General features: G+C 39.5%; 1 protein-coding gene across 1 annotated transcript in view; it reads left to right on the top strand.

The window, feature by feature from the left end:
* The first annotated feature begins 6 nt into the window (after positions 1–6).
* The window catches only part of LOC146598080 (dickkopf-related protein 3), a 28,536-nt gene continuing 13,448 nt past the window's right edge, over positions 7–15,094 (top strand). Inside the window, exons 1-3 of the mRNA XM_085300816.1 lie at positions 7–130; positions 2,043–2,180; positions 2,718–2,801. Coding sequence (XP_085156942.1) covers positions 65–130; positions 2,043–2,180; positions 2,718–2,801 — 288 coding nt within the window. The 5' untranslated portion in view covers positions 7–64. The remainder of the gene's footprint in view (positions 131–2,042; positions 2,181–2,717; positions 2,802–15,094) is intronic.

Here is a 15,094-nt window from a genome sequence, read left to right as displayed (position 1 = left end):
GGCCCTGTGGTGCGCCGCGGCGGCGGGCGGCGGGGGCCGGCGGCGGGCGGCCAGCCTGGGCGAGATGCTGCGGGAGGTGGAGGCGCTCATGGAGGACACGCAGCACAAGCTGCGCAACGCGGTGCAGGAGGTGAGGGGGCGCCGGGCGGCCGCGGGCTGGGGCTCCCCCGCCCCCGCACCTGCGGGCGGGCAGCGCCGCGCTAACGGTTGCCGCGCGGCCGTTAAACCGCCGCGTTCTGTCAGCGCCGCAGCGCGCGGCCTCGGCGGCGGCTCTCGCCTCACAAGCGCGGCGGCAAGCGGCCGCGGAGACCCGGCCACCGGTGCGGGGAGGCGGGCGTGGGTGCCGGGCAGCGAGCCCCACACGGAGCCGGCACCGCCTCTGCCGCGCTCCTCTCTGTGTCTGGCACGGTTTTTTTGCACTTCAGGCTTTTTATTTTATTTATTTATTTATTTACCCTCCTTCGCAGATCTTCCAAGCAGACTCTGCTCATTTCTGGTGTTGTGCTGCTACTGGCTCTTGCACAAACCTCTGCGTTTGCGGTGCATGTGTTGTGGCGCTGGAGGGTGCTTAGCAGCAGACCTGCCTGTGCCGGCAAATAGCGAGGGGTTTGAACTAAGGAAAAAAACACATGGCAGGGGGAGGACTGGATAGTTACTTTAGTATCACTGTACAGATAGGGACTAAGACACAGGAGATTATCCCAAAAAAGGATTTAGAGAGGTAAGGCTGTCCTGAAAATACAGGTAGGGAAGCAGCTTACTCTTGATATCATTGTCTCAAATTACATGCCTAAAATCTCACAGGACCTGTTTCAAAACCAGGAGGATTAAATCTAGATCCTGAACCATTGCCTTATATCTCAGTCAAAAGATTCCTCTTATTTATGGTCTTTTTTTCTTTTGTGTTAAAGATCTTTCTTTTAATTCTGTCTGTCTTGAGGGGAAAAAAAATCATTTTACTGACAATCTACTGGGGAAACAAAGCTTTGTCTATTTTAATCAGATTGTTTCTGATTTTTTTTGTCATCTAGACAATTACTCTGTTCTACCTCTTTGCTCCATTGTATTTAGACTGTAAACACATTGAGACAAACCATTTATTTAAGTATGCTTTACAATGCCAAAAATATGCTCAGTCATAAATAAGGTTGTAGTTAAAATTTCTGCTGATTTTACTGTTCTTATAGACAATGTTTATTCTGGATTGAGGACTGATCTGTATGCAGCACAAAATGGGGAATGTCTGAGCCACATGATAGCAATTAATGCTTTATACTTAAAAGGGTTTGCAGCTGTCATTTAAAACAAGCAGACACACCAAAAGGAAGAGGTTTTGTCCTGGAAAAAATTCTGTTGTTCAGCCTGACTGAACTTGTGGCCTCATAACTCTGTTACAGAGATTGCAAAATAACAAAAGTGACAAAATTTACTCAGAGTTTGTATTGTTTACAGGACTCATACCCTTTTGTTGTGCTTACTCTGTTTTCCAATTCAGAGAGCACTCTCATGACCTTCTTTTCTGCGTTTAAGTCTTTATCTGGCATGCGGAGACAATGGGAAACGAAACAGGGAATCCAGCAGTCTGGATGTGTGTGCCCTGATCTAACAGGACCCCTTCTGTTAACTTTAAGGGGCTTTGGCTATGGCTCTTTGTCCTTCCAGAATATTTTCTCCCCATTGTTGGATGGGAAAGCCTGTCCTAAGTGTTTAGTGTTTTTCCGGGAAAGAGAGAGAGCTGGACTCCTGACTGATGCAGATGCCTGTGTAGATACAAATAGTCACTAATCTCAGCATATTTTTTCCTTGTTACCTGCATAGTCCAGAGCTCAAGGGTTTAGCTTTTCAGCATTTCTCTAGTCCATTAAAAGCTGCCATAGTCACTCTCTGAAAACAGCTGAGTGAGTGCTTCCATACAGTGGGGATCTTTACTAATAACATCATGTAATTAAACAGAGTATTACTAAGGGCAGGACGAGAAGTGTTACTTGTTCTGTTTTATCTAATCATTGCTAATTTTCAGTTCATTTATTTAAATTTGCCAGATGGAAGCTGAAGAGGAAGGGGCAAAAAAACTGTCAGAAGTAAACTTTGAAAACTTACCTCCCACCTACCACAATGAGTCCAACACAGAAACCAGAATTGGTAATACGACTGTTCAGACTCACCAAGAAATTGATAAGGTATGAGAAAACACAGACAGAAAGCTGCTGGGTCTTACATAACCTCTTCTCCAAAAGTAAAAACGGTTCTGCATGCTTTGGGGAAGAGTACTGTTAACTTCCTTTGATGCTGATTACTCTGGGGTTTGGTTGTGTCCAATTTGCTTGCCTGATCACTGTGGGGGCATATGTGGTTAGAGGTTAATGTGAAATAATTTATTTTGTTAATAATTTTATTTTGTTTATTTTGTTAACTGCTGCCAATAATGTGGGCTTTGAAGAGAAATGCCTACTAAAAATGGAGCATGGGTATGGCAATTATACAAAGCATAAAAGAATGATCATCTGCTCATTTAGCTTCATTACAGTGACATATTAAATAGATGAGGAGGTAGCCTTGTCAGTCCTCCTTCCTCCTCCCCCATGGTTTTATCCAACGCCAAGAAAATGGGGTGGGGTGGTGGGGGAAAGTTACTTTTGAAGAACATCAGACTGAGAGTAAGAAGAGGCTAATACAGCATCACAGTTTGATTTATTGTTCCTCTTTTGCCACATCAGGTTACAGATAACAAAACTGGATCAACAATTTATTCTGAGACAGTTATTACATCTATAAAAGATGGAGAAAACAAAAGAAATCATGTAAGTGAACACACATTTCCTTTTGAAAATTAAACAAATACTTAGCATTTATCATTCAGAAGAAAGTGGTATAATTAATAGATTGGGCTAGCCAGATTTCTGAGTATTTTAAAATAAACAAAACCATTAGGTGCAAGCAGTCAGATTTTTTTCTTGGTAATATTATATTACAAATTGGAAGGAGAGTTTCAATGTGGTGGTTTGTCAGGGTGCTTTTTCTGATTATTGAACTTTTCTGTCAAATGTAAATATTGCACTCAAGTGGCAAAGGTAGTTATACAGCTCTTTCCAGTAAGTCTTAATAAGCCGTTCATATAACAATGCATTCTAGATGTTCTGTCTGTGCTTTTGAGTTTTATAAAAAAAATGCTTTACAGAATTTTAACACTGGAAAATAAATCCCAAACTGTCTATGATGGGTAGGCAGTTGAACAATATATGGCCCTATTTGCTTTTCGGCCTAGCCTAGTGGTGGAGAATTGTTTGTGAAATGTCATTTGGGGAGGGGAAGAAGGGAGCAAAATAAATTCCTGTCACCTCTAGAAACAGTTGTTTGGACATTTTAAAGAATTAAGAATATTATTTGCCTAAGTTTTGCAAAGACAGATGCATTTACTACACTTGTTTGTCAATAGTCTCATTAGAAATTCCCATCTTAAATGCAGGTTTTAGGGCCCTTGTCTGCAAGACAAGAGATGATGAGTTGGATATATCAAATAGTTCCACATTTTTGTATCAGAGTAATATCCTTATCCACAGGACTCATGAGAAAATGAATCTACATGAAAAGAAAATTCTATATTTTTGATGATAGAGTTGTTTTGCTACATAAGGAACCACAGTGAAAGGCAGAGGCAGTGAGAACTATTACTACAGGAAATAGTAAAATCACATGCATATTCTTCTGATCTTACGAGCATTCAAATGAGCACTTAAACTTATACATTTTGTCTCAAGTTTTTAACTGGCACGTGTTGGTAGTAACTAGAAAATCAGCTTCTGTCGGCTGGCTTTTTAATATTTCATCTAGCACTAGACCTCCCTGCAAATTAATAATAAAACATTGCACCTTTGAAATTGGTAACAGTTAGTAAGTATTTCATTTTCCTTTCACTCCAAAGTCCAAATGCTGATTAGATTAAGAAACCAAACTATCCAGTGATTCTAGCAGTTGTCAGATATACAGCTGCAGCAACAACCAGGTGTTAAGTCTTGCAAAATTTCTGCCAGTGAAGACAATGGCATGTACCTTGTCATATTCTACTTAAAACAGCTATTAGATTTTCGTCAGTTCTGGTCACCTCAATGGACTTCCTTCATGCTCTTACTAGGACAGGGCTTCTTGTTTACAGAATCACACAATCACAGAATGGTTGAGGTTGGAAGGGACCTCTGGAGATCATCTAGTTTAACCCCTCTGCTCAGGCAGGATCACCTAGAACATGTTAGACAGGATCGCATCCAGACAGATTTTGAATATCTCCAGAGAAGACTCTGCAACCTCTCCAGGCAACCTGGTCCAGGGCTCCGTCACTCTCACAGTGAAGAAATTCCCCCTCACATTCAGGCAGAACTTCCTGTGCTTCAATTTCTGCCCACTGCCTCTTGTCGTGTCGCATGAAACAACTGGAAAGAGTTTGTCCCCGTCCCCTTGACACCCTCCCTTCAGGTACTTACACACATTGATAAGATCCCCCCTCCGTCTTCTCTTTCCAAGGCTAAACAGGCCCAGCTCTTGCAGCCGTTTCTCATAGGGCAGGTGCTCCAGCCCTCTGATCGTCTTTGTAGCCCTACGCTGGACTCTCTGCAGTAGCTCCATCTCTCTCTCGTGCTGGGGAGTCCAGAACTGGACACAGGATTCTAGATGAGGCCTCCACAGGGCTGAGTAGAGGGGCAGGATCACCTCCCTCGACCTGCTGGCAGCACTGTTCCCAATGCACCCCAGGATACCATTGGCCCTCTTGGCCACAAGGGCACATTGCTGCCTCATGGTCAGTTTGTCATCCACCAGCACTCCCAGGTCCTTCTCTGCAGAGCTGTTTTCCAGCAGGTCAGCCCCCAGCTTGGACTGGTGCCTAGGGTTATTTCTCCCTAGGTGCAGGACCCTGCACTTGCCAATGTTGACATTCATGAGGGTCTTCTCTGCCCAGCTTGTCTAGATCTCTCTGAATGGCAGCACAGCCCTCAGGTGTATCAGCCACTGCTCCCAGTTTGGTGTCGTCAGCAAACTTGCTGAGGAGGCACTCTGTCCCCTCCTCCAGGTCATTGATGAATAAATTGAACAAGACTGGAGCCAGTACTGACCCCTGGGGGACACCACTACCTACAGACCTCCTTTTTCTTCTACTCTCCATGATCTTTCAAAGATGATGGAGAGCAGCCTAACAATAACATCCACCAGCTCCCTTGGCACATCATGGGTGCACCCAAGGCCTATGGATCTGTGGGTGTAAGGTTTGCCTAAATGATCTCTAAGCCAATCCTCCTCGACCAAGGGAAAGTCTTCCCTCCTCCAGACTTTCTCTCTTGTCTGCAGGTTCTGGAGTTCCTAAAGGCTGACCTTAGTAGTAAAGACTGAAGCAAAGGAGGCATTCAGTAACTCTGCCTTCTCTGTGTGTTCATCACCAGGGCACCCACCCCATTCAGCAGTGGGCCCATATTCTCCCTAGTCTTCCTTTTGCTACTGATGTATTTGAGGAAGCCCTTCTTGTTGTCCTTGATATCTCTTGCTAGATTTAATTCCAAATGGGCCTTTGCCTTCCTCATTGCATTCCTGATCCTCTCACAGTGTTCCTGTATTCCTCCCAGGTGGTCTGTTCCCTTTTCCACATTCTGTGTTGTTTTTTTCTTCTGTTTGAGTTTTGCCAGGAGCATCTTCCTCATCCGTGTAGGTCTCCTACACCTTTTACTTGACTTCTTACGCATAGGAATGCACCAATCTTGAGCTTGGATGAAATGATCTTTGAATATTAACCAGCTCTCTTGGGCCCCCTTTCCCTCTAGGGTCCTAACCCATGGGATTCCTCCAAGTAAGTCCCTGAAGAGGCCAAAATTTGCTCTCTTGAGATATTTGTGATCCTACTTATTGTCTTGCTTCCTCCATGCAGGATCCTGAACTCCACCACCTCGTGGTTACTCTATCCAAGCCTGTCCCCAGCCTTCACATCTTCAACCAGTTCTTCTTTGTTGGTTAGTACAAGGTCCAGCAGCACACCTCTCCTTGTTGGCTGCTTCCCTACCTGTGTCAAAAAGTTATCATTTATGCTCTGCAGAAACCTACTGGACTGTTTGTGCCTAGCGGTATTGTCTTTCCAGCAGATATCAGGGTGGTTGAAGTCCCTCAAATTAGTTTACTCTGACAGGTGGCTTTGTATGACTATCCTCTGACTAAATTTTCCTTCTTCCAGTTCCTATTTTAATAAATACTGTTATGAAAGTTGAAAATGACAAGTAGCAACAATAAAGTTGCTTGTGTATCCTGTACTTGGATTTTCTTGTATTTGGCAAAGCTAATAATGAGATGATGTGTTAAGTCAAGGTACAAAATAAATTTTAACAATTCTAAGCTACATTTTGGTTTTATATACAAACTGGTATATTTAACATATTCTAAGATGCTTTTTAATAATGAAATGTATTTAATGAAGGAAATTCAAGTGGGTTTTTGTTTTTGTTTTTCTTTTTTAAGCAAATATGGTCATCTTCAAAAATGGTGTATAAAGAAAAGCAAACTTTTCAATATTCTTTAGCAATGGATACAACACTCTGGTGTTGTTTCACAATGTATTTTGTTTGCTTGTCATAGGCATCTATCCACTCATCACAGCTGTAAAAATCTACATTTTCCTTTTGGGAAAGTTGCCTCACTTACCGAACCAGTGCTGCATCCAGATCCAACATCATGATTAGTCTTCCAGCAAAAGAATTTGAGGGCTGAATACAAACATTTGTCAAATTTCATGATAGCAGTCCTTATTCCATTATGAAGTAAGTGTAAGCAGAACTAACAATCAAGTTAACTCCAAATCATTTAAACACTGGGGAGCTTTCTTCATCAACATCCTTACTGCAGCTTCTGATGAAAATTCCATTCCCCTCTCCCACTTATTTTGAACTTTGAACATGTCAAGGGTACAGACACCTTATTTAGAGGTTGCCAAGTTAGACGAAAAAGGTAAATGCAAAAAACAACCAACAGGCATGCTTGGTTGTTATTTAAGGAAAGAGGGCAAACATGCATATATTAGTTTGGCTGAGAGATGCCTAGCAGAAGGAAGTCTAAAAATACTTGAAAATTGTAAACGTTAAGGAGGAATATGAATTACTTAGGGTACTACAAGGGCAAAGAACTATTCTAGGAGTAATGGCATGAGACTGAGAACTGGAAAATAGGATTAGAGCAGGAAAAACATGCTGCCAAGGAGAGATCTGTCATGTGGAAGAAAGATTTTGTCCAAGGCCCTATTGCTTAGATCTATAAATTTAAGATAAAAATACTGGGAAAATGAGTTGCAGAAAAATTTGCAGTGGCTCCTTAGGTCATTTTTAGATACTTAATTTTCATATCTAAAGTGTTGTGACATTGTGGAATGTTGCAGTTGCTCTCCAGACAGCAGGTTTCCCCTGCATGTTCGATGCTGGAAGAGTTGTTCTGCTTTTTTGCTGCTTATTTTACATGGTAGCGACAAAGCAATGAGTGTTTAGCTCTTGTATTCTCCAGGCAGCTGCAAATGGAAACCTTTTGAAATCTGTTTGGAGATTACCTCTGTGGACTTCTGTATACAACTGGTATATGCTGTTCTGTAAAATACATTCTTAGTATTTATCAGTGATTTATCCCGCTGCTTGGTGTTGTAGTTTATAATTATATCTGTAAGTATTGACAGTCATTTGAAAAGGGCAGATACTGACATTTTCTAATAAAGCTCTTTGATGGAAAAGTTGGTAGCAGAGGCTGTAGGGGGCCAGCTGACTGGAACAGGACCTGCATTTTGATGCTACTCAGGTAGCCTTCGGGTTGGTGCTCTCTTTAGAACAGCACTTCAGTTTATGTTTTCACTCTGAAAAATAGAGGAAATAGGCATGTGGTACCACATAAACTCTAGTTTTATGCTTGCTGGGAACTTTGACTGCTGAAAGCCAAACCTGTTTCATAGGTTCAGTTTGTAGGTTCAATTTATAGGTGTGGTTTAGAAAAGTTAAAGATTCTCACAGCTCCTGTTCTTTAGGTACTGTGACTACAATTAAGTGGTAAATGTGAGAATTCATTGAACAGCTTAGCAAACCACCTATTCTGAAACATGATCTCTGTATAATTGATTACAGCAGTAATTAATGATAACTGCAACTCCACAACAAATATATGTATATACAGCGCACACACTCATGTACACACACACATACACACACACACACTGCATATACGCTGTTATAGAAATATTAGGGATAATCTTCGCCCCATACTTTTCTCTCTCAGACAGTGTTTCTTTTTGGCTTTGCATCACACAAGCATTCACTTTAGACAGTCCTTGTTGTTAGTAAATGATTCGGTTGATTGTATTGTGCTGGTCAGAAGACTATCAGTGTTCTAAGTCTCCAGAAGAGGAACTGGGCTGCTTGCCATTTCTGGCACTGAAATTCAGCTCTTGAGAGGTGCTGCATTATTTGGAGGTGCCATTTACATTCCCAGACTAACTTTCCCTTTCTCGGATGTCAGTGAGGATTGACAGTCACCAACGTAGTTGACAGGCTTGGATCCAAAAGTCCTGCATCACTAAAGAGGTCAAATACAGGCTGGTCATGCAGATTTTTGTATCCATAAAGGGTTTTACCCCTACTTGTAGCTGGGCTTAGAGCCCAAATGTTCTGTAATTTACTTCTCTTGGGAACATTTGGTTAGCATGCAAGTTAAAAGAATTATTACAGTAGCAAACTCAAGTGTAGAACCTAATTAAAATAGCACCATTCTTTAGTAACATTCAAAGATCAAAATATTGCCCTTTTTTGGCTAGTCATGTTTCAATTGTGATACGTTAGCCTAACTAGTGAAAAGCAAGCATGAAAAATAAAATGAAAAAGAAAAGGTACAGTTAAGATTCGCTACATAAAGCTGAATTTAGCTGAATTTATCACTTTCATTCAGAATAATATTTTAGATAAACTACCTGTTTAACTCAAGGCTAGTGTATCTAAGGATTTTTTTTCTGTGTTCATTTGCTTAAAAAAAAAAAGCAATGAGTGTTTTTTATCAAGTATATATTTTTTGTAAATCAAACTTTCTATGAAAGTTTGTATGTAGTAGTATGTATGTGTACATAGAAAGTATGTATACATAGAAGTATACCTGATTGCTCTCAATTCACTTTCTTAAAACAGATTTTTAAAGATGCTGATTCTAAGGATGATGTACTAGTGAGCTGGAAGAGTATCATGCATTATTCATTTGGCTTTAGCACAGTTACTGTAAAAAATACACCTTTCTTCTGCCTGTCTTCATTTGTAGAGTTTTTTTTTTTTTTTTTTTTTTTTTTTTTTTTTTTTTTTTTNTTTTTCTTTCCCAAGCACAACTGTGTCTTGTCAATGTTTAAAAAGTAAGGTCAGTGTTTTTTGTGGGAGAGTTAGGAGAGTTCCATCTGCTGCAATTCTGTGCAAGGTGCTTACTCTTTCTCTGCACGGGGTGTGGTGTCTGTATGCATACATATTTTTGGTATCTGCCTTCTGCAGATACAGCAACTAGCTAGTAAGTATTTTTGAACAGTCTCAGGTCCTTAGGAAATAAGCCCATGAAAGCAGGGCATTATTTCTGAAGCTAGAGGGTGCTGGCTGGATCCCTGCAGCTCTGTTCAGGAAAGACTCCCTTACCATTGTGAAATCTCTTTTATGCAGAGCAAGCTGACTTGACAGGTTCTGGAGGTGACTGTCTGGTGGTTGTTTCTTAAGTAATTATGGGCTTGACCTTAATGTTTATTTAAGAAAGTTGCCTGGAGAATAGAAACTTCAATAATTTTAAAGATTTATCTGTATAGATAAAATAGAATCCTCATACTGATGGCCCATTTAAAGCCTCTTCCAGCCTGTAAGTAGAAAGATTTATCTTTACTTCAATAACAAAACACTAAACAGAAATAGGTAATAGTAAATATTACTCTCTTGGTACCTATCTCCCCCAAAAGCTTGCAAGGCAAAATTTTCTAGAGAAAAATCTCTTTTAAATATCTAAGCTGTAGCAATTCATAACCAAACATCCAGTTCTCTGGGGAGATCCAGAACTGATAAAATAATTGCTGGAATCCCTTTTGAGCAACTTCTATATGATTTCCCTAAATGTGTTCACAGCCACATACTGGAGTTGCAATATCAGAGATTCATGCTGCTCCAAGGAGAGGGTTCCTACCAATACTGAAGAGAAAAGAAACTTTGAAAATTGAGAAGCAAGCATTAGTGGAAGGGAAATTGCAATTTGTCCATTAGCAGCACTGTAGGGAAGTAGTTAATAGAAGTTAGAACATGCAACGTCTTGGTGTTGCCTTCTGCTTCCTGTTAATATCTCAGGACAGACACTTGTTTAGGTCATTCCAGTCCAACATTTTAGTTCAATCTTTTTGTTTCATTTTTCAAATAATTTCTAGACCCTTGTGACTTGTAGTCAAAAACCTTAAACTATCAGTAGAGATATTAAGTGCATTCTTGGCTTGAAATCCTGGTCCCTTGCTAGCCAAATATCCTGGAATAGCTAAATCTGGTAGTTTTTCTATGCTTAGGCATTTAATTAATTTGCACTTTTAGGTTCCTTTTGGTTAACTGTCTGATCTGCACTGTTGACATCACTTGTTACATGCATCATCTCTTGTCTAGTACATTCCTCCCTTTAGGTCATTTTTAATGTAGGGGTAGAGAAAAGTACACAATTTATTGTACTTCTTAAGTAATGATTTGAGAGAGAATTAACAGATCTGAATCAATTGTCACTCTTTTCATATTCACATACTAAACACAGTAGCTTGAATAGATTATTACAATCATAGTGTAGACTAAAGTTTTCTGCAAAATGCATGAATAGCTTACAGCAGCACTTATTTTAAAAGGTGTAACCTAGTTCCACCACTTCTTTGTAAGCAGAATATCTACATGCTATTGCACTGTCTTCCTTCACATTCTATTGTTATGTTTTAAGTAGTTCTTCTCAAGTGCTTGCAAATCATAACTTTAAATTTTAAAACAAAAAGCCTCTTGTAGGCTAGATTCCCTTCTAGTCCCAATCTGCCTGAATTCCTGCAGCAAGACTACTATGTCTTTTCTTATCTTACCCTACACAAAAAACTATCGCTTTTCACTAGCAGATCTACCCTCTATTTCTTTCAGTCTCTTTTATAGCCTCTCCAAAGCATTGTGATGTGCATTTTACCGTTCTAGTGTGTAACTTTGTTAACCTGTCGAAYCCTAGCAATCTACTTAGAATCCACAGTTACTTCACTGGAAAAGATATCTAGTAGTCATGCAAAGTGAAGCTAGGAGTTGGGGATTTTGAGCCCATTTAATGAAACAGCATTCTGATAATGATCCTGAGAGGCTTGGATAGTGATACCAGTATCCTGTTTTGAAATGAGCAAATGCATCCCCTGGCTTGTGTTGGAGAGCCAAGACTCTTCAGTCAAGCAGGGTTCAGACATTCTGAACATTTTTATGAAGATGTTTGTTTTCATTTCTTTTTTTCAGTGCCAATCTTGGCAATATAGAGTGTGAAGCTTAGGGGAATGTAGAAAAGAAGACAAGTAGCTTGTGCTTGTTGCAGTAGAAACACGATTGAAAATGATAGAGAGAAGGTCAAAAAGGGAGAGAGGAAGTAGCAGAGATGAGAAAAATTGTGCCAATGGTCTATTGTCTCTGCTTTTGGAATACTCTTAGGGTATGCATCTTGTTTGTAGAGAAAGATATACACCCTTCCTGAACAGAAGGTATGATGGAGTGTACATGTACCTCAAGTGTTCATATCTAACTCCACAGGTATGAAGTGCTTCTTAGTGATGCAGAAGCTATTAAGAGATTTAATTTAGCTCACTGATGATAAGATGGTTAGTACAAGTAACAGTGTATCTCTAAGATCAAAATTTTATTGGTCATCTGATGTTCACTGGACTGCAGCCAGAAAAACCTGAATGTTAGCCTCAGTGAATGGAAAGACCTGTCAGCAGGGGTTTGCAAAACATGAGTGTTGCTACTGATCCTGCAGGAAGAAATGTCTCCAGAGAAGAATGATGGGAAAGCTATGTAATCACCAGCAGAAATGTGAATCATAGGGCTCTGACTACACCTTTATTTTCTGACCTTAGTGCATTCTGTGTTAGCTTGTCTCCTTAAAGAGAACACTGCCTAGAAAGCTGTGGATCCACATGAAGAATCAGGAACAAGTGTGTACAAATATATGAATATATGATGCTTTTGTAATACTGTAGAGCTGCAATAGCCATGATGTGGAGAAAAGTGAGACCACAGTTTCTATGGACTCAGATATCATGCTTGGTGATCCTGAACAAGCAAGCAGGTGTAAACAGCTGCAAGACCTTATCAGAGTGAAGAGAAGCAAGGTGCCATTTGCTGAGAGATGGGGCAGACCAGGCAGGTGTTTTGGCTGAAAATACAGCAACCAAAGGTCAGAAAAYGCAGCTCATTATCACATATTTCTTACCTTAAATAGTGTTTTTTAAATTTACAGGAAAAGAACTGATACAAAAGAAACTGGGATACTCTTAATTAAAGGTATCCTGCTCTCATTTATATCTGCAAGAGTCTGAAGTAATTCAGATAACTTTAGTGAATTAACTTTACTAGTAAAGAAAAAACCTAAAAAAGAATGACTAGGATTTCCTGTATATTTTTCTATTGTTCTGGTTCAGTGCAAGTTTCCCCTGTCAAGTAAGGCAAACAAAACTCTTTAGTACTAATTAATATTCTGAAAGCAATGATCCTTATTAGTAATTCAGGTCTATGCCTGTGTTTACAGTTGTTTTAAAATTTGCCAGACCCTCATATGCTGTAATAAGGTGTATATCTATTCCAGTTAAACTCTGAACAAAAAGAGTATTTTAATGCAAAAACATACTAGCTGAAGAACTGCCTCTCCATTTCTATCTGCCATTTGAGTGGCTAAATATTAAAGGGAGAAAAATTTTCTTGGAATAAATATATCCTCACCAAAAATAAGCTATTACTGTAACACAGTCACAGTACCTAGAATTAATTCTGTTCTCAGGGTGATTGTGTTAGTACAAACAGAACAAGAAATCAGGTTTATCCCTAAAAGACTACAAGACAGACTTTCTCTTGAAGGGAGTAAGCGTGCATCCATTGCTTCTTTAGTGTCCAGCTGAGAGCCTAAAATATCAAAATCTTCCAGTGATAGAAATGATGTATTCTAATGCTTTTCTACCTTCACTAGAAAGGCTCTATTGCAGCAATTTAAACCCATTCTTGTCCCATTTACATCTAGGAAAATAAAATAGTCCCTTTTGTCTATGGTAACAGCAGTCTCCCACATAGTCATCTCTGCTTTAGGCATAGTCTGTTGTGGGTGAATTCTTACCCATATTTAGTATTTCTGTTCTTATTATTATAGTATAATTATCTTCGGCTGACACCTTAAATAGTACTCTATTCCACAGTAAGGCTGTGGAAACCGTGAGCTCTCAAAAATGTGAATCACGTAAGAACAAAACACATAAGATTTGAAAGAAATTCTGAATAAATTCTGAACTGGGGGCAGATTGGCATCTTACTGTCTGTGCTACTCTTAATTTAGTGATTAAGATTAGCAGGGAGCTAATAAATATAGAAATCCTGTTTTTCCTTTCTCATAGGTATTTCACATCATTGCTTTGTAGGGCTACTCTAGATTGTTTTGGTTTTAAAAAATTTCAGAATTTACATAGTTTGGCAGTGAATCATGGAAACCTCGTAGCAACTTCCAGTTGTAGAGAGGAGACGCCTGCATTAAAGTTCAGCCTCTGGGCACATCGTTTTTTGAGAGCTGTATCTTTATATGATTACTGACTACTTGGAAATAATGGCCCTTTAGAGCTCAGTAGCACAAGTTTACAGTGTTTCCATAACTGTTACTGTTTTTCAAGTTACTTGGAATAAAAACTGAAGTCTTCTAGACCACAAGGTTTTAGACACATTTCTGGATATTAAATGTCAAAGAATTTCTGTTGTCCAATTAATACCTCCATAGGAAGGATACACTTTTATATTTGGACAATTTATTGCAAAATACTTAGGGAAATTTTCTTCATAAACATGAATCATATTTTATCCTCATTTGATAATCATATACCATRTGAAAGAAGTTCTCTTAACATGGACATTAGATGTAAACGGCTATTGCTCTTGGGTTTCAAATACTCTGATTTCAGAACCTTCTTTTCTCTATGTTATTACAAATATACAAGATCTTGAAGTTTTTGTGAAATAAAAAAGGAACTGAGTCCACAGCATGGCATCAAGTTTCAGGAAGGCTTAAGGGAAGATTTTCTTTCCTGAATTGCTACCATCCTGCTTTGCCTATCGTAGATATTGGCTTGACAAACAGAAGGAAAAAAACAGAATTTTTCATGCTAAAACTTGTCATTGCTACTCAAGGGCAAATGCATGGGAAGAAGAGACTGCTGCTATTGAATGCAGCTACTGCAATGTATAGCCATATATGTATGTGTCTCTCTCTATATATGTGTATATCCTATGGTCCACTGCACATTAGGTAGGATTTTGTTCCCTTTACTTACACACGAAAAGCTGTTCCAGACTTCACTCCTTTCTTAGTTGGATACCTTTTAGTTTGCAGACTAAGTTAATTCACTGCCAGGTTATGATTTACATATATATATTTTGTCTGCCAAAACTGAACAGTTCTCCTAGTGTGCTTCCTCTGATACCATTGCAAAATAGACTGAAATAAGTATTTTGCACTGTGTTCCTGATGGTGCATCTCTACCAATGTACTGCTCAGAAGCATTCACTGAGACTGTAGTCTTGCTAGGGTCAGATTATTGCAGCACTTACTGAGTAAAAGAGGGGGGATGGGAAAAAAAATCAAGTGAATGCTTTTGCAGAAGGTCCTGCTCTGTAATTGTAACAGGACATACAAAGTTTTGGAGGACAGATGAACAGAATGTGATCTGATGGAGCATCCAGTCATTATTGTCCTTAGTATCCCAACTGAGACATTTGTGAGGGATCTTATATTATTTGATTTTGATTGTGTGTCCTCTTTTTCCCATGAAATCTCAGTTCCTTGAAGC

The sequence above is a fragment of the Rhea americana genome, unplaced genomic scaffold, assembly GCF_003343005.1.
Source record: "Rhea americana isolate MKP2758 unplaced genomic scaffold, rheAme1 scaffold_17, whole genome shotgun sequence".
In the NCBI taxonomy this organism is placed as follows: Eukaryota; Metazoa; Chordata; class Aves; order Rheiformes; family Rheidae; genus Rhea; species Rhea americana.
This window is presented reverse-complemented; position numbering and strand designations above follow the sequence as displayed.